The sequence below is a fragment of the Syngnathus typhle genome, linkage group LG13 (assembly GCF_033458585.1).
Source record: "Syngnathus typhle isolate RoL2023-S1 ecotype Sweden linkage group LG13, RoL_Styp_1.0, whole genome shotgun sequence".
Lineage (NCBI taxonomy): Eukaryota > Metazoa > Chordata > Actinopteri > Syngnathiformes > Syngnathidae > Syngnathus > Syngnathus typhle.
The window spans coordinates 4,348,415-4,370,577 of NC_083750.1; the positions used below are offsets into that span (position 1 = coordinate 4,348,415).

Below are 22,163 nucleotides of genomic sequence, written 5' to 3' on the forward strand. Positions count from 1 at the left end.
TGCATGTGCTGCAAAAGAGGTCCTTCATTTATTTGTATTAAATATTCAAAATAAATATATGGAATGTTTTATTTCATTATATGTATCATACATTGGATATAAAGTCTACACATTTCTGTTCAACTGCCAGCTTTTTGGTGTGAAAATTAAATTTGTTAATGGAGAGAATGAAAAAAATCTTTTCAACACTTGCAAAATGAAATATTTTAAAATTGGTTGCAAAAGTGTGCACACCCTCTTATCACCAAGGATGTGGGTGTTCAGAATTAAACATTCGAATGTGAGCCAGTACATTCATACCAACAAGTGCATTTGATAAGCCCAAATCAAGTTTAGCTGTTCAAGTAGGCTTTTCCTGACATTTCTTTTTACACTTTGCAGCAAAAGTCTGAACATTTTGCCCAAACATTGCTTGCTATTCTGAACTATTTCTAATTGCCTTGACTAAAGCCCCATTACTAAAGCCACATCCCAATTATGGGAGGGTGTGCACACTTATGCAACCACATTGTTCCAGTTGCTTATTTATACTTGCCCTTTTGAAAAGTATAAGGTCATAACAGTGGAGAAAAGGAAATTATTTATCGAGCTCTCACCTTTGTAGCTCACAAAATCCTGGAATTTGCCCAGGGGTGTGGTGTAGACTTTTTATATTCACCGTAAGTGATTGTCTTTCACAAAGGACTATGTTTTATTTGAGATTTTCAGAGCAAAGTTCACTAGCTGTGCCGGTAACATTAGTGCAACATGGTTGTAAACAAAGTGACCAACGTTTTTTATGCATTTTGTCAATATAAACATGCGCAGTCAAAAGCTGATTGTGTCCTTCTTCAACCTTAAACTGATAGACATGCACTAGCAAAGGCCTTGGTCAAAGTTTTTTACCAGGAGTTTGATGTGGACCAGTTTTTGTCGAAGTTCCTTGCTCTCCTTTTTCTTTGCTTGATAATCTGGTGCCTTAAAGAGAGATATGTATAAACATTATTGTTTAAAAATGTTTGCAACCCAGCTGCTGAAAAAAATATTCAGTTTTAATCTGTAACAATTTAGTAAATAGTAGAAAAACAATTATAGGTTGAAAGTATGGTACTTTACATTTCACAAATCTGTAGGAAAAATATTCTTATGATTATGTACGCAATAGTAAAAAAAACAGTTTATAAGATGAAGTATATATTCATCTCTATAGGTATTTAGCTAATTGCTATTAGCTTTAGCATCTGTTATGACTCAAGATTTTGATTGTATGTAACTGCACATCTGTTTCACTTACCCTTTTTAAATCTTTTAGTCTGTTATATTCATCAAGCACGCCCTTAGAATGGAACCAGAATAATGTTATTAATACACTTAATAAGTACGCATTTTCTAATCACGACATAGCACCAAACAAAACTGTCACAAAAGTATTTCCACTCAAATCTTTCTTGATGATCTGACAAACCGGCTAATACACAGCTCAATTGGAATTTGAGGGAAAATATGCAAATGTGTTCCTAGCTACCTGATACTTGATGGAGTCCTTATCCAGAGAGTCCAGTTCTCGACTGAGCTCGTGAATCTGGTCACAGATGTGGTCCATTTCTTTACACAGGCTCTTATAACGACCCAGCGACGAGTCAAAATCTCGCCTGTATTGTTGGCGCTGCTGGTCAGAGAGGATTTCGGGGTACAGTCTGCACATAGAGTACATTGTAAATGAAATATTTATTTTCCTCATAATTGGGATGCTTCATTTTGTTTATTCCTACAAATACATAATTGTTTTGTCTTCATTACAAACATTTGCAAAAGCTAAATGAGTATCTTTCTTTGTCAGCCAAGTGTGAAGTCACCTGAAGAGGTATTGTTCTTGGTCTTGTTCCAGCTCATTAGCAGTGTCTCCTCCAGTGTTGTAAACTGTTTCATTTTGGAAGTCAGCCATCTCACTTGCAGCATGATCCTCGTGGTTCCTCTGGTTCCTTGAGGCGAGTTTCCTGCCGCCATTACCAGAGGAGCTGTTGCACACTACGAACCTGCTGTTCTGGTATGGATGCTCGGCCTCTTGATGTTTGTTGCTATCCTCACAGAAACTAAAAAAATACACAATCAAGCAAAACAGAGTATGCTGTCGCTGACACTTTTCGTTTGCATGGCAACAAAACAAACACTACCTGTTGCCGTTCAAATTTCCATCACCGTAAATGAGCCCTGTATCGTGGCGGTGCGACGTTGCGCTGTTTCCCCCACAAAAGTCAGAAGCTGCTTTCTCTGACATAACAATTGTTGGTGCCTGCTGGGTGCTCCTTCCTTCTCCAACACGGTTTACCTAACGCAGTAAAGAGAGAAATTAGGTATTCCGATTTAAATAGAAATACAAAGACTTGAAAAAAACTAAAGCAAAAACAAACGGAACAAAAAGACAGACTGATTAAAGTAGATGTTCCTACTACTAAATGTAGTCATTTGCACAGAAATAAATTGTGTCACAATTGTTGGAGGAACATATGTATATAGAATATATAACTGCTGTCATATGATCTAATGCATCATTAATGACTTCTCATATTTGACCTATATATCTGGATAAAGAGCAATGAGGATGGCATGGGGGAAAAAAACCAGCTGGTAACACAGATCTAATGATCCGGTAGCAAATGTACATTATCTAATAGAGTGCTTTCTCTTGTTTGCATCCCCTCGGAGCCGATGCTCTAGTCCACTTAGTCATTCAGGACATAAAATGACTCATTTAAAGACATCTATAAAGTTAATTCAAGGCTTGTGGTTTTCAGTGCATTTTACAATATATTAAAAAACATCAAAGGGCTCAGAGGTACTTAGTGCTGAATTATAGTAATACTGCGAAACTGTCATTCAAATCTTCCTGATTTTGGGAGTAGTTCTTGCGAGTTACTTGGTTACTATTACCTGGCCAATTTCTATCACTCTGGCGTAAATTAAGCAATGAGCTGCATTAAGATATTTTAATTGTGAAAAAACAAAAATTAGAGAAAGAACTATAGAGTGAACCCCAGCATATTTCACAATCGTGATTTATTTACGTGCTTATTTTAAAACCAATCAATCTGTTATTCTATTGAACAACTTCCTAGGGATACAAATTCGATGTTTTTGCTTTGGCGCCATCTAGCGGCATTACTTTGTCAAGGATATATAATCGTTTGAATTCAGAATGTTTTATTTTATTTTATTTTAAACACCGTATTTCCAATCCAATTAATTCCCTACATACTAATCTGATTAGGTTGTTTTCATCCCATGGTATTGCAATTAACATGATATTAATTCTGTTTTTTTCCCCCGTTTTTTTTTGTTTTGTTTTGTTTAGTCTCCATTAATTCTAAGTTGCGTTGTCATGTCATGACATTTGATCATATATGATTCTTGTACATGGAGCTAACTTTTGGGCTGCTGTGCAAACCCGGCCAGACTGAATCATTTACTGCCACCACTCTGTGGAGATTCATACAGCAGCACAGTGGCAACCCAATCCTTTTATACATTATACATGGCCATACATTAAATATGCTTTCCCTGCACTGCAGTACACTAGTGGCCCAGCTTTCAAATGAAGCCACCTCCCAATCACTGAGCGAATGTAGGCCAGGGCTTCTCTGGGCCTGGCCAAATGAATTTTCTCTCCTCGATATATATTCCTGCTTGACTACTGTCGGCCCGCTGCACAAGGACTTCTTGGAATGACATGGGATCAATAAGAAGGACTTTAGAGAGAAAATTTTGAGTTGACTTCCCCTTAAAGCCTACACAGCTAGTATTGCAATTTGATGTAAAAAATACATTCTTGAGTTCTCATTTAGATAAAAACAATTATTTCGCAGTCAGTGAAAATAATTCATGATTATATAGTGAGAGATTTAAGATGATTTAGCTGAGGTTGCAGTACTTCTTTATTGCTATGAGAGATTCTACTATGTCTGCTTTTATTGCAGCTATCACTAGTTAATGATCCATCAGAGTGAAACCTGGGTGTGCCTCGAATAAAGTCAACTATCGTTGAGTCAATAACAGTTTGTACGACTATGTGGAACTTGGTCGTGAATGGTCAGTTTCTGCAAAAATCCATTGTGATTTTTCGTCTGATGACCCAACATGGCATCAAAATGAATAGTACATTTTCAAAAAAAAATGTTTGTAAATAATAAATCTCACCCAATCTTGTACATTCTGCCCCTCTGTCTGCCTGACCAGTGGCTTGTCCCAGTAGATGTTAGCTTTGCCATGGCGCCAAATTTTACTGCGGGTCTTCCAGGAGTAGAAAGCAGCTAGTGACAGGCCCAACACCACCATCAGACCCAATGCTAATGCTACCGCCTGAGAAAAGAGATCATCAAATTCAATCCATAACTTACCGGTTACCATAAATATTTCATTCCTAGTTTTGATCAAGCCACAGATACCGACCTCCTCCGGGTCCATGAAGCAGTAGTGGTACAGGTACTGATTGTACATGGGAAAGCCGCCAGGAAAGCCAGCTCCTATACTTCCACTAATGCTGGGCCTGTCTGGAATGTTCTGGCACATCATCAGGATTGGATTGTACAGCATGCTCTGTGAGCTCTGAGACATTGGGTTGACCCCAATCACAAAAATGATATCAATGATGCCCTGCGATTGGAAGAAACTCAGTCAGAGTCAATGCTAAGGCCTCGGATGACCAAAACTATGCCACACCTGAAGAACAGCTAAGATGATGTCGCAAATGAACACAGTGAGATAGAAGCTGGAGCCTCTCATGACCCTGGAACGGGAGAAACCCCCCACCAGAAACCCCAGTGAAACCAGGAAGTCGATTGCAGCCATGGAGATCATTGCGGCTTTTGCAGACTGCGGGGTCATGTAGGAGCTACTGTAACCATAGCTACCGCCGTAGTACCCCTGCCCCGCCCCTGGAACACTCCCAGCACCACCAAGAGGGTACCCAAACCCATTCATGTCCCACACCAACGTTGACGCCACGCAGGCGAAGATGAGGAAAGACATGAGCACTGTGGCTCCGTGGAAAGTTTTGACGAAACCAGGAGGTGAAAACCATCGGTGGAAGTCTTGAGGGGTCTCCTCCATGTAGGGCTCGTCCGCAGGGGATTTGAAGGCGTAGCCGACATATTGACTCTGAGGGGAGATCACGCTTCTTGTGGGATGGAAACTGAGGGAGGTGGTGCTGTAGGGCGGGCTGTGCGGAGCCGGGCTGTCATAGCGCCGAGGTTCGTACATGGTTTAGTACCACAATTACTAAAATTTCATCTGGAGGAAGGAGAGAGAAATGATTCAGTGCTGAGGTTGAGGTATTGCTGATTTAGCATTGGAGGTTCCATTCATTCAACAGTGGACACATTGTGCACACCAATTTGTGTCCCGAAATGTATTTCTGACGTTGATTAGAAAGATGTCTTGACTTTATTTCTTGCACATCAGGTATTTGAGATATTTACATTTGAAAATACCAATTCTTAATGTTCTGTTTCCACACTTCACTGCTTTTCGGTGAGCAGAACCCGGTCTCAGGTATCTCTAGCTCTCAGAATTCACCTCTGGCATGGAACTTGAACCAGCAAGCTTTTAATAATTCAGACTGGATGGGGATGAGTTTATTGTAAGGTGAACAACCAACATTATGCTCCTTTCTCTACTCTGTGCTAACTTTCACTTCTCTTTTTTTTTTTTTTTTTATTCATGAAATATTATTCATGAAATATTAGTTAAAAAATAACGCTCGCTTTATGCTCTTTCTGTAGCACCCAAAAATGTCACAAGGTGGCGCCAAAGCCCTCCCTAATAGGAAAGTAGTTATCGGTGTCAAGGAAGTGTGTCAAAGTATACGCTTTGTACGGTGGGAGGAGCTATCCTATTCACAGAAACACTTGGTCTCCCACCAATGATCTACTTTTATTTTAGATGCCATTAGAATTACATTTGAAATGGGCATTATTTATTTGCCTGATTGAAATGATCAGAATTGTTTTCTAGCTTCTGCAGACCTTGCTAATTATCTGAATCAGGTATGTTGCAACGGGGAGACATTGAAAGCACACCGACCCTCGAGTTGCCATGCTCAAAACTATGTTAACATTAAACAAAGCAAAACAACTTACCTGAACTTTCAACTTTGGACCCTCCAGTTTAACTTGACACTTTTAGTCTCATTCCCCACCACACACAGTGACCTCTGTAAATTCTTCTCTCATGATTCAGCCGCAGGAAACACACCGAAGAAAAGAAGAGTGTGCTTTCTTCTTGCTGCAGCCAGTGGGGAGCCGCCACCACTCTGCTGGTGCCTCAGCAAAAGTGAGCCCGCGGCCCAACCCACGTTGGACAACACGTGTTAAATTTGTCTGGGAAGTGGCTGGACTTTAAAGGGAAGGACAGTAAATTATATATGATAATAATAACAACAACAACAACAACAACAACAACAATAATAATAATAATAATAATAATAATAATAATAATAATAATAATAATAATAATAATAATAATAATAATAATAATAATAATGAATTAGAAAAAAGAACAAATAATTACATTTTAACGAGGCAAAAATATCAAAATTCACACAATAAATATCACGGGACTGTTGATCACATAACTGCTTACTATCTGGTCACATTGTGTAGGTGTACCTAATGCTGTGGCCAGTGATAAGCGGTGATGTCCATGTTCCCTATTATTAGTCAATTTATAAATTTGTGGGCCAAACAGAATAACGTATTTGTCATTAAATTAGCGACCAAAAATGAAATGCAAACAGTCTTGACTTTGTACAGAGGGAACTATTTTTTTCTGATGATCGTAGCTAATAATAAAAAATAATATACATACTGTGTCGTCACTACATAGTTTAAGCCTTCTGTCATGGTCAGTGTTTTTTATTTTGATTAGGTTCGTAGTGTCATGTTTTCCTTGGCCCTGTCCAAATACTCTCACCCCCCCCCCCCCCTCCCTCTGTGATGCTATAATGGTGAGTTTTTGGTTCCTAGTGTTTTCTCTTAGAGTTTTGATTCATTGGACTCTTTGATTCTGTGTTTGATAAGTTCATTTATGACTTCAAATTGTCCATTAATGTGAGTGTGTATTTGTCTATATGCTCCGTGATTGGCTCGCACATTCGTATAGGATAATGAATGGCTGGATGTTAGTCAATGGAATTGAACAGAAGTGAGGCAGTTCAAAGGTCATAAAATAACAATAGAATGCAACTTTATTTAGTGAATTTTACAACAGCTGTAACAAAGCACTTTACATATAACATAATAGTACTGTCAAGATCTGTCACAGTTTGTTTCCTTGTTTTAATGTCATAGTTTCGTGTTTCTGTGCATTTTGCTTAAATTTTGCGTGGGGTGGGGGGCCAGCTTCACGCTGCGTGTCACTCTCTGTCGGATTGTTATCGTCACATATCTTCTTGTTTCTAGTCTCCGTTCTGTTCTGTTATTCACGTCCCTAGTCGAGCAACTATAACTATAAACTCTGGTCCAAGCTGCATTTGGTCGCCCTGCTCCAGTCACTTAGTCCTAACCACAAAGATGGCGAAAACTGTAAATTAATCTACAGTAGTAGTAAGTATGAAAACCAATAGTGGCCGTGCAAATAAAAAAATGTAGAAAAATAAAGCAACATCTTGTACATTCCTCAGAAAATTATGTCTGTCTATTCACAATAATATAATAAGATGTGCTGTTATCCTTCAAAACAAGTCGTATCTTGATCAAAAGCACGGATTCTGTTTTTTATGTGCGTCAATTTGGCTTTCAAGTAGTCACAACGTTGCTTTTTCTCCAAAAAAGCAGGATCCTAGAAACAGAAAATACAAATACAAAATCAGCTGTGATCCAATTCTTTGTCTTACCTAGACTAAATTTTACACAACAGTGTACTGGTATTTGCAAATGAGCTGCTTTGTCAATTAGAGGCGACATTATCATCACTTACACTCTTTTTCAGCTCATACTGCTTTATGATATTTTGAATCTTGTCTCGATCCTGGAAAAAAATATTACGTCATGTCTTTGTTGTGAAAGGGGTGTGAAATATTACCGACATGGGTCATAGCTTCACATCTCCTACCTCTCTACTTTTTCCATCCGTGATGAGTCGTGCCATGACAGCATCCAGCTCACTGAACTTACTCAGGGTGGCACTGATGTCGTTGTAAAGCTCTTTGTACTCTTGATACTGGTCATTGAACACAGCTTTGTATTTCTCCCTTTCTTCCACGCAGCTGATCTCCGGGTACTTCCTGCGAGGGGACGGATATGACAATTTAGTTGTCAGATGGATTCAAGAATGTCCATTCTGGTGGATGTTTCCAAATTGTTGGCTTACATGACATAATCTGCAATGATGTGCACTTTCGGGATGCACGCGGGGCTCTTCTGGATGACAGAGGTGAGCACATGCGGCCTTTTTTGACCTTTGCTTCCTCTCGCGTCTGCTTCGGGCTTGAAAGATATGTGTTTTGCCTTTGGTGGGGCCAGGAGGTTGGAGCGAGCGCTCTCCCCCGGCTTCTGAAGATACAAAATTATTATGTTTTGTCCGTATCTGAACAAACACTACTCAGCAAAATTAATTAGGCTTTTGGGTGAAATTTCAAGACATTACATTTAATTAAATCGATCCTACGAAATGATTTGGAGGGGAGACTCACTTAAACTGCCGTACATCGTTTCCACATGTGACAGCAGAATTGACTGCACCTTGTCTATTTCTGTCACATTGAATGCACTAAAGCAAGCGCGCTGTCAGTTAAATTATGTTCAAGTGTTTGCCAGCAAAAAAAGCTGATACACCAATACGGAATAAAAGCAAACTCACTGCAGATTGTCTTGACTGACATTAAATTACATCAGATTTGCTCTCCCTCCTTTTGTTCTGCAGCTGAGTTTGGCTTGTGTACTTTACTTTCATTAGTGGGATTGCTAATGTCACTTATTATAAATCTGCGGCTTGATTTAAAAAATGGAATGAAAACAACTTGGCAGACCATTTGGTGATGTGATGTTCAAGTGGTATTTTAACTTGTGGATTGCTGAGCGTGAAACCAAGGCATAGACAAAGGCATAAAAATAAGAGATAATGCAAATCAAGTGATAGACTCAAGAAAATGTTTCTCCTGTTTAGCTTATGTGCCCAATCATATCCAACTAGTCTTTTGTATGTGTAATTTATTTCATGTTGTAAATAAATATGACTGCTAAAAGCTAACATTTATGGTAGCTCAACATGTGCTACCGTGGAGCCATGTTGCCAAGGTTATTTTAGTTAACGAAAACAAGTAAAATACCTCAAATTAAAAACGCAACATTTTCATACTTTAAAAAAACTGAAACTACATCTTACATTTATGCTAACTAAAACTAGCCATACAGTAAATATTGCCCAAGTCAGCCCCTACTGTAATGGCTTGTTTGTCAATGTGTCCTAACAAAACATGAGACAAAAGAAAATTTAGCTTCAAGTGTTCCTTACCATCACCTTGTCCTCAAACTCCATCCTCTCCCTCCGTCTGGCCTCGTGCCGCCACATTTTTAGCGAGACCACAAAACTTCCCAGATACATGGTCATGTTGATAAAGATGAAAGTGGTTCCCGCCATCTGGCCGCCCTCGACTCGGCACAGACCGGCCAAGATGGGGTTGATACCGATGGTCATGTAGCACAGCCCCCCGCGGTTCAAGTCGTTCACGTATACTATGGCCGCCGCCATGTACAGTAGAAACAGTGTGATGTTGATGAAGGCCTCGGTCAGAGGCCACCAGGGTGCATCGAGGAGGATGGTGCGATAATACATAGTCATTCCCAACACCAGAAGGATAATCGTCAAGACCCAACACACTCCAGCCACCGACACGACAAAGGGAGTCATCGGTCCACTGTAGCTGTATCCCGACAGGCCCAGTCCGTTGTTGTAGACGCCATTATACAGCCCGTATGTGTTGGACCATTCGCTGTCTTTATGGATGTAGCCGATGATGCAAGCGACGACCATAGCCCCGAATAGAAGCTCAATGCCAGCCAAAAGTCGGAGCAGGCCTGGCCATGACTTCAAGTAAGAGTACTTCTGGTTGTAAACCTCCAACTTCTCAGCATAGTACTCGGCTGGATGGATGCTCGTGAGTAGAGAATCGTCATTTGGGCTTTGACTAACTTCTTTTAAAAAAGCCCTTTCCGGACTTTCGTCCCATTTCGTGCGTCCCAGAAAGGGACTTACAGGAGGGCTCACCCTGGTTCCGTCAGGGACAATCTTGATCTGACCACTGCTGGCTTCAGAGTCGTCCAGGCTGTCTTTTCCCCACTTCCATTTCATGCTGCCCCATGAAGTGGGGATGAAGGATTTCAGCTTAGTCAAACTCCCTTTTGTATCATTATTGTCCTTCTGTACAGAAGGGGGTGTACGTGATGTGCTGCTTGTAGAGTCATCATCACGTGAGATGCTTTCTGGTATGGGTGTGTGACTCACCCACACGGGCACTCCAGTTGGTTTCTGCATTGTGTAGGCTGATTTCGGTATTCACTGAAAAAAAGAGCCGTGACATACGTAATTATTCAGTGAAAAGGAAACCAGATTGTATTACTGTCTAATGTTTTTATGTACAAAACAAACTTTGAGTAATTGAGGCCGCCGCAAAAAATCGCTGTAGAAGTCCCCTGTGCCTTAGTTTTGACACCCTTGGTTTAAACCCTAGCTTTATCGCAATTTTTTAATACAAAAAATATAAATATACGTTGCTCACCAACATATTTCACGTACCACTAGAGGGCACTGTAATGTACTAGTACCACACTTGATTCACTGCATTAGCGGAAAAATAATGTACATAGGCCATAGCCTACTACTGGTGCACCGAATTGCCTTACTAGTAAGGTCATGGACCCTCAGCAAGATAATAAATATGTATTAAATGATTAACTGACAAGGATGAATTCTAGCACAACTATATGTTGAACTTTCACCCATCATAAAGCCGTACTGGTTCACAGTGAAACATAACGGCAACAAACCACAACATTGCCAACAACAATGTCACTTTACCTGACAATGGAAACTAGCTGAGATCCAGACTTACCTTCAGACCTTCTCCATGTCTTATTGCTCCACTCGTGGAGGTATTTAGTTTCCGCCCTGGAACTGATACGGGCAGCAAAAGGGCTTCTCGGTCTGCCAGGCCCACTAGGCCCGGCCGTTCTCAATCTCTCTCAAGTGACTCACTGTGGGCTTTTGATATCCGCTCAAACACACGCACGTGCACACACGGAGGGCGAGTAGGTGGGAGGTGAAGCTTAAATATTAAACCTGAACTGCTTGTGCTGAGAGAGAGAACGAAAGAGAGCGAGAGAGAGAGGAGAGATTTTTTTTTTTACATTCAATTTGCTTTGACAATCGAAATTCCGAGATCTGAACACAAGATGGTGGCCAACTAAACATAAAAGAAATTTGTTTCATTTTAATTTCGATTTCTTTGTGTCTTGGCATGTGAAGAAATTGACAATAAAGCAGACTTTGACTTTGACTTATGTCTTTTAAACAACCATATGAAAGTGCCTTACCAAAAAACATGCTTTTAAATATTCTTGAGTATAAATATATTTAAAATATTTTTTATTAATTGAAACACAAGTTTTAGTTTGCGTACAACAACTTTTTTTGTGTCATGATCTGGTCCATCTGTCTGGTTTTTAAAATCACTTGTCCACTAAATTGTGTAGCTGTGTATATGTCAAACTTCTTGAATGATTCATTGTTGCTTCAATTCTACAAATTGCCACTAGAGAGAAGCAGACTCCTGGCAGTCTTACTATGTTTCCCCCTGCTAAACGTTTTCTCTGCTCACACTCATTTCTGCTAACTTTACACGTTTTTGTTTTCAGTTTGTATACCTGGCCTAACATTACATTGCTTAGAGACCAGATTCAATTCAGTTGGGAATCGCAACAGAGGAGAACGTTTTCAAAAGATATATATTTTTTAAATATTCATGATCTGTTCAAAAATAAGAACAAATCAAATTAAGAATTTAACCAAATTCAATTGAATGAAATAATTTCCCTCACAATCTCAAGCCTGATTAAAAATGATTAGCCCCAAATGCCATAGGAATCAAAACGTTGCTAATTGCTATGTATTTATACATGAAAAAAGAATATTGGAAAAAAAAGAATCGCATAAATATCAAGGGGGGGCGGGCAGTTGCTTTTGGATTACTTAAAATAATTCAAGAAATTATTCCATCTTTATAATGTGAACACTGTAAATGCAGTGTAGATTTTCATGTTGAGACAGCTCAGGGCAAGGACATCTGGAGTGACCCCCATCTCCCTTCTCCACCCACACACATGCTCTCAGCAGGACTGGTGACCAATAGGATAGTCGAAGTACATAACACAGCCCACATCCTCAAGTGAATAGCGTCCCACCAGTGGCCTGCGGCGTCCTCATCTGCTGCATTGCCACTCCACGGCACAAGTAGTCGTAAGAAATACACAAGCAGCACATAAATGCAATACTCATACAGAGGGAGGCATTTGTATGTCTCATATACACACAATTAATAGTTAAAATGTTACTAACCTTTAAAATATTCATATGGAGATTGCTCATTTAATGTGTATACCTCCAAACTAAAAAAAATCACAATAAATTCTTGTGTATATATAGTTGTTCCTTGACTTAAGAAATTTCGTAACTTAAGCCAATTGTACCTCAAATAATCTTTTTTTTAGTAAAATGAGTGGGAAATGTCATTATTCAGTTTCATCTTCCCCCCTTTAAACAGCAAAACAAATTGGATTTTATATTTAATGAGGACAAAATAACACTCAATAATGCTGTACTCTGTAAAAGATTGAACAATTTGCGTTACGCCTGTCTTTCCAGTGTGCCCCCATAGGCCACCTGAGGGCAGTATAAGACAGGCACGCAGATATACTCTCCTTTTTATTTGTTTCAACTCCTCTAAGCTCACCAGTACGGCACTAATATTAGATGTTCTTCGCAGTGGATAAGGATTATATGACTGAGTACTGTTATAGTATATTTTTGCTGCACTGTAAATGCATCAGGCATTACTTTACTCTTTTACTTTTACTCTTGCTTGACTGTTAAAACTCAGAAATGTGAATATTTTTTATTAATGCTCACCAAAAAACACATTTGTGGATAGCAAAATGTGAACACTCACATCATCTACAGACACCGCCAGTCCTGACGCATGGCCTGTGGCTTTAAGGCAAGAAAATCCTCCTTCCCCAGTAAAATGAAGCTACTATAGCAACAGCCACCTCATTTGTATCCTCTTACTCTGCTTTCGTTCTTGGCCGACGAGAAATGAGACATACAGACGGAACGGCAGAGAGAGAGAAAAACAACGGAAGCTGAAATAAGACACTCAAAAGAACATTTAATGGAATGAATAGGCCCTCCACACTCACTCTGCACCTCTAGCTTAGTGTGCATTAAAGAAAAAAAATGTTCGGGAAGATCAATACTTGTATTTTCTCCGATTTCTCAATTGCACAGCAAAGCCCGTTAGCTGTTGGTGATTGGCAGGGCGTGAAGCATTATTCAGCTGCATGAAGTTTGTCCGTGCGCAGACACAAAGGGAGAAGAAAGGGGCCGGCCGGGCATGGAGATAATAAATGACTTTCCTTGCCTGTCGCAAGCTGTCCCCAAAGGACCTTTGGACAACCTGTGATGATCCTTTCACTGCTACAGGATTCCTTCTCCAAGTGTGAGGGTCAAACGTAGCATTATGAGCTACCCAAATGTCATCGATGGGTTAACCAAAGCAGCATTGTGGTTCGGACTGGTGCCAGCAGCCTTCCGATCTGGCTGTAATTAACCACGCTGAGCCCTATTTGTACATGTAGACACGAATAGAAGCTTGTTGTTTGACTGCACCGCGGAACAAGGCCTCAGCGGCTGTTTAACTATAGTAGCACATTAGCTTGATCACCTGAATGGTGTGTGTGCAGTAAAATGGTACAGAATGAAATTTTCAAAGTGCCTTAAAAAATTTGTACACTTCAATCAAGTCAAGAATATATGACTGCGACTACTGTTGTATTGAATATCTAAATGTGGCTGCACTGGTCAAATATCAGTTGCTTAATTGTTATGTTAGCACTAGCATTAAGCTAACTGGCTAGAACAACTTCGATATGTACCGTTTTTTTCCATGTATAATGTGCCCCCATGTATAATACGCACCCTAAAAATGCGCTAGCAAACTCGATAGCGAACAAATGTTTTGGATTTGTGTAGGGTACATTGTGACAGCAAACAAGCAGATGATCGAGCAAGCGTCTGATACGAGAGCATTGTGTTCGTATGGAGTGTGTTTGACGTGAACAGCAGAGAAGAAAGCGCATCTGTAATGGCGGCCTCCGTATCATATCCGGATTTAAAAAAAAAAAAAAAAAAGATTTTTTTTTTTGTACCCATGTATAATGCGCACCCCAGATTTTAGGACAATAAATTAGTTACATTGTGCGCATTATACATGGAAAAAAACGGTAAGTTATTGACACTTATGGTCACAATGTTAGTACAATAAAGCGGACAAATTGTTTTCTTCAAAATTCTTTTGAGTTTTGCTGCCATTATTTGCCATCTATAGGTCATCATATATTTTTAAAATGCTGCAAACTATGATTTGAAGATACTTGAATATAATCTCAGAATACACGTCTTGCATTACCCATAATCATAGTGGCTTGAAAATTTGACATACTACGCCAAAAAAATAAAATAAATGGTGATCTACTGAAGTGGGGTTCAGATTTTGTCATATTCTCATCGGATTTTTCCTTTAATATTATTTGTGTAGCCCTTATACTCCTTCAACTCCCATAAAAAACTCAGCCTGATGGGAGAAAAAATTAATTCAGATGAGATTTAAAAAAAAAAAAAAAAAAAAGAGACAGAAAAGATAGACTCATGTATCGATTGGGAAAGTCTTTAATGTTGTGACCTTGGTGTCTCTCCTTACTAGGACAACAGTTGACCTGCAAAATTAAAAATCAGCAAAGTGCATACAGAGAACATGTCCAACCAACCCATTTTCCATTCATTGAACGTATCCCTGCGCTAGCGTGTACGTTATGCATCACGAGGCAATGTGCACAGAACAACAGATGGGTTACATTTCATTTTAGGTGAGTGTTATTGTTCAATAAAGTGTTGATTTCCTCTCAGGGTGATAAAAGACTGCTTATCTAATACCATCGGAATACCAATGCAAGCCCCTGACTTTTAATATAAAATGTTTTCAAGAAGAGAAAATTGACCAGGTAGTTAATTCCGAAATTGTGTTTTGGCAGGGCTTTGTATGTCATAGTCATTCCTGTTCAAATGCCATTTTTGTGATATGAAAAATTGAAACCATGATAAATAATTTCCGATATTGTTCCAATATTAATAATCTAACCTCTACAAGTCAATTGGAAAAAAAAAAAACTGGATAAGCGATTTGGAAAATGGATGGACGGGTTGCACAAGTGTTTAACACTTATCTCAGTAGATTTCTCAAATTTCAATTGACCTCTACAGGTTGTAGGTCACATTAATGATGGAAAAAGTTTTGAAATTATTTAAAGCATTTGAGTAGGAGCGAATATAGATATTTTTGGTAACATCAGTAGATCAATCAATCGGAATATTATGGGAAATTGAATTCATCTCAATAGTTCAATTCAAAAAGGGAAACTCATATGGCCTCCTGGAAATTGTTTAAAGGTTTCAGTTCATTTGAGTGAACTATTCGAATTGCTTGAGATCCACTTGGGAGTAAAACAAAAATGTTTCACTCAAATTTGTCTTTTACTCTTTTGTATTAGTCTTTGAAAATATTCACTCTGCCGGCACACAAATTATGAATCATCGCTCATCTTTCTGTTTTCCCTCTTTGGTATGATGACAGCATCGGACCTTCCTACCCTGCGTAACCAAATATTACACACTCACAAAGCACGACCTGAGGGTTCCCCTCCTGTTGTAGTTATCTTTTTCGATTTTGAGATCTTTACTAGAGGCCATTTTGGAAGCCGCTTTGTGTGACTCATATCGATAATGATGACAGATGACAAACACGAGGCTAAACCTCACGACGTAATAAGGAGATTGAAGCATGAGACATGAACAGGCATCAAGCCGCTCGCCATTAGTCGTCCTAAGTAATCGTATGACATTGATTGAAAGGGAAGCCATAATGACATTCGTTGATGCGAGTGGGGCAGAGGAGTGTCGCACTGTACAAGGAGCTCGAGGTGGGCATAGGGGGAGTCATGCTTCATCAATTCAAGCTTGAAGGGGCGGGGTGGGGGGATATGTTCTTAAATGGAACACTCAATGGTGGGTCCGAACAATTAATCGAATTTATTTGTTGAGAAAAATATATGGGAAAAGGACCTGATTGCAATAACAATGTTGAAGAAAAAAACTTATAATTTTGAGTATTTTTTCAAAATCATGTCGCCGTAATCCAGTGTCCCAAAATTCTTGTCAAAATAAAAATCTGTTTTTTTAATATATATAAATTCTTTCTTTTGAAAGGATTTTAAAAACAGTGATGTGCAACTAAAAAAAAAAAAATCTTGTTAGTTCATTATTTTCCTCATGTTGGTTTCATTTGTTCCAATGGGAATGGTTCCAGATTTTTCCATGGCTGATATTCCAGCAAAACTCCCAGTACTTTGTTAAGAAATGCCACTCTTAAAATCTAATTTTGATAACCTTTCGAAATGTAAACTAATGATTCTCCGAATTCACTCAAAGTGGATTTTAAAACTCTTATCTTAAAACTTATTCTTCACATTGCTTCATTTGAATTTCCAACAAAACAAACGTTTTTTTTTTTTTCTTCTTTTTGGATTGAAATTGCTCAGGGACCAATTCAATATTTTGTAGCCATGACATTTTTTTCACTACTTTTATTCACGTCCTTTCAGAATTTCTTTTTATAACCATTATTTTCTTTTGCCTTTTGTTTTTAAACAGGGAACGCTTTACAGAATTTGTATTTAGTGCAACTCTCTAGGTGCTACAAAAAGTAATTTTCTGTAAAAAAAAAAAAAAGAAGTGACAAACACAATCAAATAGTGGACATATATATAAAAATTGCAAATCATTTCGAGTTAGCAAGCCATCCAGGGAACAGTACGCTCAACTATCATTTTCTTGCACAGAACCATGCGAAGGGACAGGTTGTTGTTGTTTTTTCTGCTCCCTTTCACTCACTTTTGACTGTTGACACCAGCAGCCATTATCTTTCGAGTGCCGTGGCTCTAATTAGCGACACTGAGGAAGGTGCACTAAATGTTATGTATGGGTGTGCAGCATTGAGCTAAAAGTGAATTCATTTTCATACAAACACACATAAAAGACACTTTCGCTCGCTCTCGGAACATTCTCCATTTCCCCCCCCCTAATGTTGTTAGTATAAATAGAAAAGAAAAACGATTCTCAAAGCAAGGTTGCTCAACAGAGGCCATGTGATGCATCATTTTAAGATCTTTTGATATTCGGAGAGGAATGTATCTGAAAAGGGAATGCAATGCTGTAAGTCAGACTGTTAACATCGTAAAAAAGCTCTGAAATTAGTAATTAAATAACCCTCTACTATTTATACATTCAGGCACTGAAAAATCACATGTCAATATGTAACTAAAAAAGATAGTCGCTCTCATTTTCCCTTGGTAAGAACAAGGAAGTTGAAACCTTGAAGTTGGCAATTGTGTACTTTTTTTTTCCTACCCAGTAGTAATGCCGTCGCGCTCGGCTGGCGTGGGACACGTTGCTCCTCTCCAAAGCGTTAGCAGCTAACCTACGGGAAAGAATCCATGACACCGGTCTTTTGAAAGAGGAATCCAAAGTTTTGTCTCACCCTCCTCACCGAATACAACCACGTTCATGCCCCGCCCCCTCCCCCAGGTGGTTAAGGACTCTCCGGTGTGATAGCCAGCTCTCACCCCAGTGACCCTGACCTCAGTCAATTTTTAAGGGCTTTTACAAAAAAAGCTAACTTGAACAGCCATACAATGGCTAAAACATAAACCATATCTCTACTTTATCTCGGTTTATTAGTCTTTTTCCTTTTGTTTCTTTTTTTGTTGTTCAGATGTCTTTTTTGGGGGGATTTCTTCCCCCGCCCCACTCTTTTCTTTTTTTTAGTTGCACTGATCCAGTCGTGCGCTGAAACACTCAGTCACAGCGGGAGAGAGATGGGTTTTTGGATTTAATCGGTGTTACGGGGAGAGGGAGGTCAGGATATGGGCTCAACATCAGTCCGGCGACGGACTCTTTGAGAGGGAAGAAGAACAAAATGAGGAGATGGATACGGAAAGGTGCTTCTTATCCGCTATCGGAGGAGGTGTGTGGTGCGGTGGACGGCGAGCGCCGCCTGCGGGTGGTGGACGTCCACGAACGCTCTGAGCGTTCGGAGCGCTCGGAGGCTAGCGAGGCGGGTCGGAAGCGGTGAACAAAGCCGTCCAGGAAGTCCTGCTGCTGCTGGGTTATGGCTTGGGAGATGAGGCAGGGCAGCGCCTGCAGGCTGCCCGTCACAGAGTCCAGCTTGTCCTCCAATGTGCCGATTCGTTTGTCCAGCTCCTCGCTGCGCTCCTGGAGTTCTGACACCAGGTCGTACATCACATTCTGGGTCTACGAATGGAGAAACGGTGTTGGATAGTTCAAGACTTCATAAGCCATCAAGCAGCAATTAAATTAGATATCCAAAAACTCAAAGTAAGTCTGATTCAGATTGAAGACTTTAACGCACCGAAGCCACTTTGTCAAAATCAAATCTCCTCAGCGACTAAGGGTCTTTAAATAATAATTTTCCATAAATTACGAGTGTAGATTGAAGATTTTTATTCTAAATGTGACACCGTGATAGAAGGAAATGTTAGCGGTGAGATGGCGAGGAAAGAGCGGGGCAGTTTTTCAGCAAGTCAGCAAAGATTTTATCTTGCTGCCAATTTAACAAACCGCCTCCTCCATTTATAGCCAGAGATGCTCTTGAATGTCTCAAGCATTAGCTTCATGTTCCTCATTCACGTAATGAGAGGCTTTTCACAGTCGACGTGGGATCTGCCAATGCCAGCATATTCTGTCTCAACTCGGAAATTGGCCCTCTCAAACCTTCGGGAGAATTTTTGTATGTAGATGCGCTCTTTTAAAAGAAAAAGACACGACCCGGTAATTTATCCCAAATGATTTTGCAAACCACCCAGATTCCTGATTTGCATTCCGATATTAATTCAATCTGACAGTTAGATATTGGATGTTGGATTCAAAAGGAGACGCTCAACTACCTCCTGCACACAGATGGAATGCAATGGAGGAGCAGAGGAGGGAGGGGCGAGTAAACACACATTAAAGGAGGTGGCCTTGTGACCTTTTAAAACACACACTGGAGTGGAAATGCCAGCCACATCAAATGAGGTTGCAGGATAGCGCCTCCCTTTGAACCGTGTCTTTGCTCTGCTCTGCTCTGCTGCCTTGCCTCGCCTCGCCTCATATCTGCGGCAGGGCCGAGGCCGCCGAGGCATGATGCGTCCCCCTTCTAACCTCTCTGTACGCCTTCCGGGATCAAGACGCCTTCTCTCTGCTCTTTAACGCGGAGTTTCTGGTCTCAGCCTTGCAGCTTGGAATGTACCCTGTCAGTTTAGATTGTAGTTGCCAGTTCAAAGTGGAGCAAAGTGCGTAAATGCGATTCAACGCCTAGATCGGTTTTGGCCTATTAAAAAAAAAAAAAGAAAAAAAAAAAAAAAGATACTATAAGAAAATGAATAAAAAAAAGAAAAAAAGAATACTACTATAACAAAACAAAAACAAACAAAAAATATACTATAACAAAAATAATTTAAAAAATTATAATAATAGTACTATAACTATAACTATATATAATTATACTATAAAATAAAATAAAAAATAAATTGTATTTGGTGTTACTGAAAACTTGCCTTCGCTAGGTCCACCAAGGTGTTGGCCTGATCGTTGAGCTTCCTCTGCTCCATCTTCACACTACGCAGTCTGGGCGGAGACATAAGGAAGTCGAGATGGGGAGAAGGGGGCGGGGCAAAGGAAAGACAAGACCAAAGAGAATCGGGGAGAATTGCAAAAAGAGTGGAAGGTAGTAGATAGTTTAGGGTCATGAAAGGGGCCGATGGGGAAAGAAAAGGAGGAGGAACAACACAGTTTGTTATCAGGAGCCCTCGTGATATGAAATCAAAATCAAAAAATGCCATTGCGCATGCTTTCCACTTAATCATCATACATACATATATATATATATATATATATGCTAAATAAATATATATGTATAGAAATTCAAGCATTTCCTGGTCTTTGTCAATTCAATAGCAAACCAATACATGCAAAACGACGGAAGCATATTACATTTGTGTCTCGTGTTTACAAGCAGGTTCTTGATGATGTAGCTTTTGCTTACGTCGGTAAAAAGAGAGCGAGAGGCATAGTAAGGTTGAGTACATTACCATCATTGTTGTTTCATTGGAATAGCTGTGAGAAGTGTTAGCTAAACTTGCCAACTAAGCATCAGATAACTCAAGCTGTGGCTAATGTAATGAATTCAGTAAAGTGCGACTTACTTCGCCCAGTGGCAAATGAGAAAATAAAGCACTTGCGAAATGGAAATTAATTTTCGGCTAATATGAACGCACAAATCAACACGATGTTTTATGCGAGACATGTTATCGTTAACGCTTATATATATTTGTGTTATTATCGATGGTTGTAGTTGTCACCAAGAATGCAATATGCTTCCATTCTAGCGCATCCTTCAAATCAAAACATTCTCATTGGTTATCACCCAAAAAGAAGACATTTAAAAAAAACAAAAAAAACAATGACATGCCCATTGTCACTGCCACACCCAGTCCAGTGCCAGGAATTCCAAAACTTTTTTTTTTTTGCGTGCAGTGGCTGTGAGTGGTGTAATACACAATGAAATGTGTTGGTTGTTGTAACATGACGTGTTTTACTGATGGGGCCTGAAATGAGATGTCAAATGGCGTCGCTTCGCTTACATACATGATGTCGTTGCTCAAGACACACTTGAGTGTGTCATTGATGGCAACGTTGCCATTTGGACATCACCTAGATGTCTGTTTAGCAAATTGCTAGACAAGATAGAACTCAATGGCTTTTATTCATGTGCAAACTCCCTCGTGTGAGCTGTGCATATCATATTTCCGCGCTTACGCTGTGAAGACAAAAGTGCTGCGGTGCCTTGAGATACAAAAGACGCAACTTTACTTTATTCAAACAACCCTGTGAATTATTAATATAAAATCAAAGGTAATTTGAGATTTTTTTTTTTTAAATACCTGTCTCTTTAAAATGTATTCGATGAAGAATAAATGAATTAATTATTTATTGGGTAAAAAAAAGAAAAAGGGGGAGCATAAAAAAATCATACCCCAGCCAAAGTGAATTGGGAGCTAAATTAATCCTGGTGTGCACAAGTTCCAATATCATTGATAAATTTAGAAATTCAAAACACTGCAATCATTTCAACCGGATTAGAACGAGTATATGTGTGCTGTGTGTTTGTGTTGACAAAAAAAAGTGGGCGTGCACAAAGAGTTCTCTCGATGCAGGTTAATATAGCCAGCCTCCAGAGCAGCTATATTAATCATGGGCAAACATAGTACAGATGAAAATGAACCGCTAGGCAACAAAGCTCACATGCTTCTTTCTTGCTTTCTTTCGCTTTCTTTCTTTCTTTCTTTCTTTCTTTCTTTCTTTCTTTCTTTCTTTCTTTCTTTCTTTCTTTCTTTCTTTCTTTCTTTCTTTCTTTCTTTCTTTCTTTCTTTCTTTCTTTCTTTCTTTCTTTCTTTCTTTCTTTCTTTCTTTCTTTCTTTCTTTCTTTCTTTCTTTCTTTCTTTCTTTCTTTCTTTCTTTCTTTCTTTCTTTCTTTCTTTCTTTCTTTCTTTCTTTCTTTCTTTCTTTCTTTCTTTCTTTCTTTCTTTCTTTCTTTCTTTCTTTCTTTCTTTCTTTCTTTCTTTCTTTCTTTCTTTCGCTTTCTTTCTTTCTTTCTTTCTTTCTTTCTTTCTTTCTTTCTTTCTTTCTTTCTTTCGCTTTCTTTCTTTCGCTTTCTTTCTTTCGCTCGCTCTTTGTTTTGCTTCCTT

At 39.3% G+C, this 22,163-nt stretch overlaps 2 protein-coding genes across 3 annotated transcripts in view; both read right to left on the reverse strand.

Annotated features, from left to right (window-relative positions):
* Positions 1 to 9: 9 nt before the first annotated feature.
* Positions 10 to 13,186, reverse strand: LOC133165279 (uncharacterized). Its single transcript, XM_061294797.1, has 14 exons — positions 11,084 to 13,186; positions 9,487 to 10,530; positions 8,344 to 8,525; positions 8,086 to 8,257; positions 7,951 to 8,001; positions 7,704 to 7,812; positions 4,696 to 5,240; positions 4,426 to 4,629; positions 4,174 to 4,335; positions 2,154 to 2,308; positions 1,836 to 2,072; positions 1,505 to 1,676; positions 1,274 to 1,315; positions 10 to 957 (listed from the first exon to the last, which is right to left on the reverse strand). Exons 2-14 carry the CDS (start codon positions 10,504 to 10,506, stop codon positions 856 to 858), a joined length of 3,153 nt encoding a protein of 1,050 aa, XP_061150781.1. The 5' UTR covers positions 10,507 to 10,530; positions 11,084 to 13,186; the 3' UTR covers positions 10 to 855.
* Positions 13,187 to 14,957: 1,771 nt separating this feature from the next.
* The window catches only part of kcnn1a (potassium intermediate/small conductance calcium-activated channel, subfamily N, member 1a), a 40,192-nt gene continuing 32,986 nt past the window's right edge, over positions 14,958 to 22,163 (reverse strand). For both annotated transcript variants that reach the window (XM_061294791.1, XM_061294792.1), the window contains exons 8-9: positions 19,974 to 20,043; positions 14,958 to 18,669 (exon numbers count right to left, since the gene is read on the reverse strand). In XM_061294791.1, the coding sequence (XP_061150775.1) occupies positions 18,364 to 18,669; positions 19,974 to 20,043 (376 nt within the window). In that variant the 3' untranslated portion in view covers positions 14,958 to 18,363. The remainder of the gene's footprint in view (positions 18,670 to 19,973; positions 20,044 to 22,163) is intronic.

Coding starts and splice junctions, on each gene's coding strand:
- LOC133165279 (XM_061294797.1), bottom strand. CDS start 10,506: ATGCAGAAACCAACTGGAGTGCCCGTGTGGGTGAGTCACACACCCATA. Junction 4,630..4,695: donor TCATCTTAGCTGTTCTTCAG/GTGTGGCATAGT, acceptor TTCCAATCGCAG/GGCATCATTGATATCATTTT. Junction 2,073..2,153: donor GGAAATTTGAACGGCAACAG/GTAGTGTTTGTT, acceptor GTATTTTTTTAG/TTTCTGTGAGGATAGCAACA.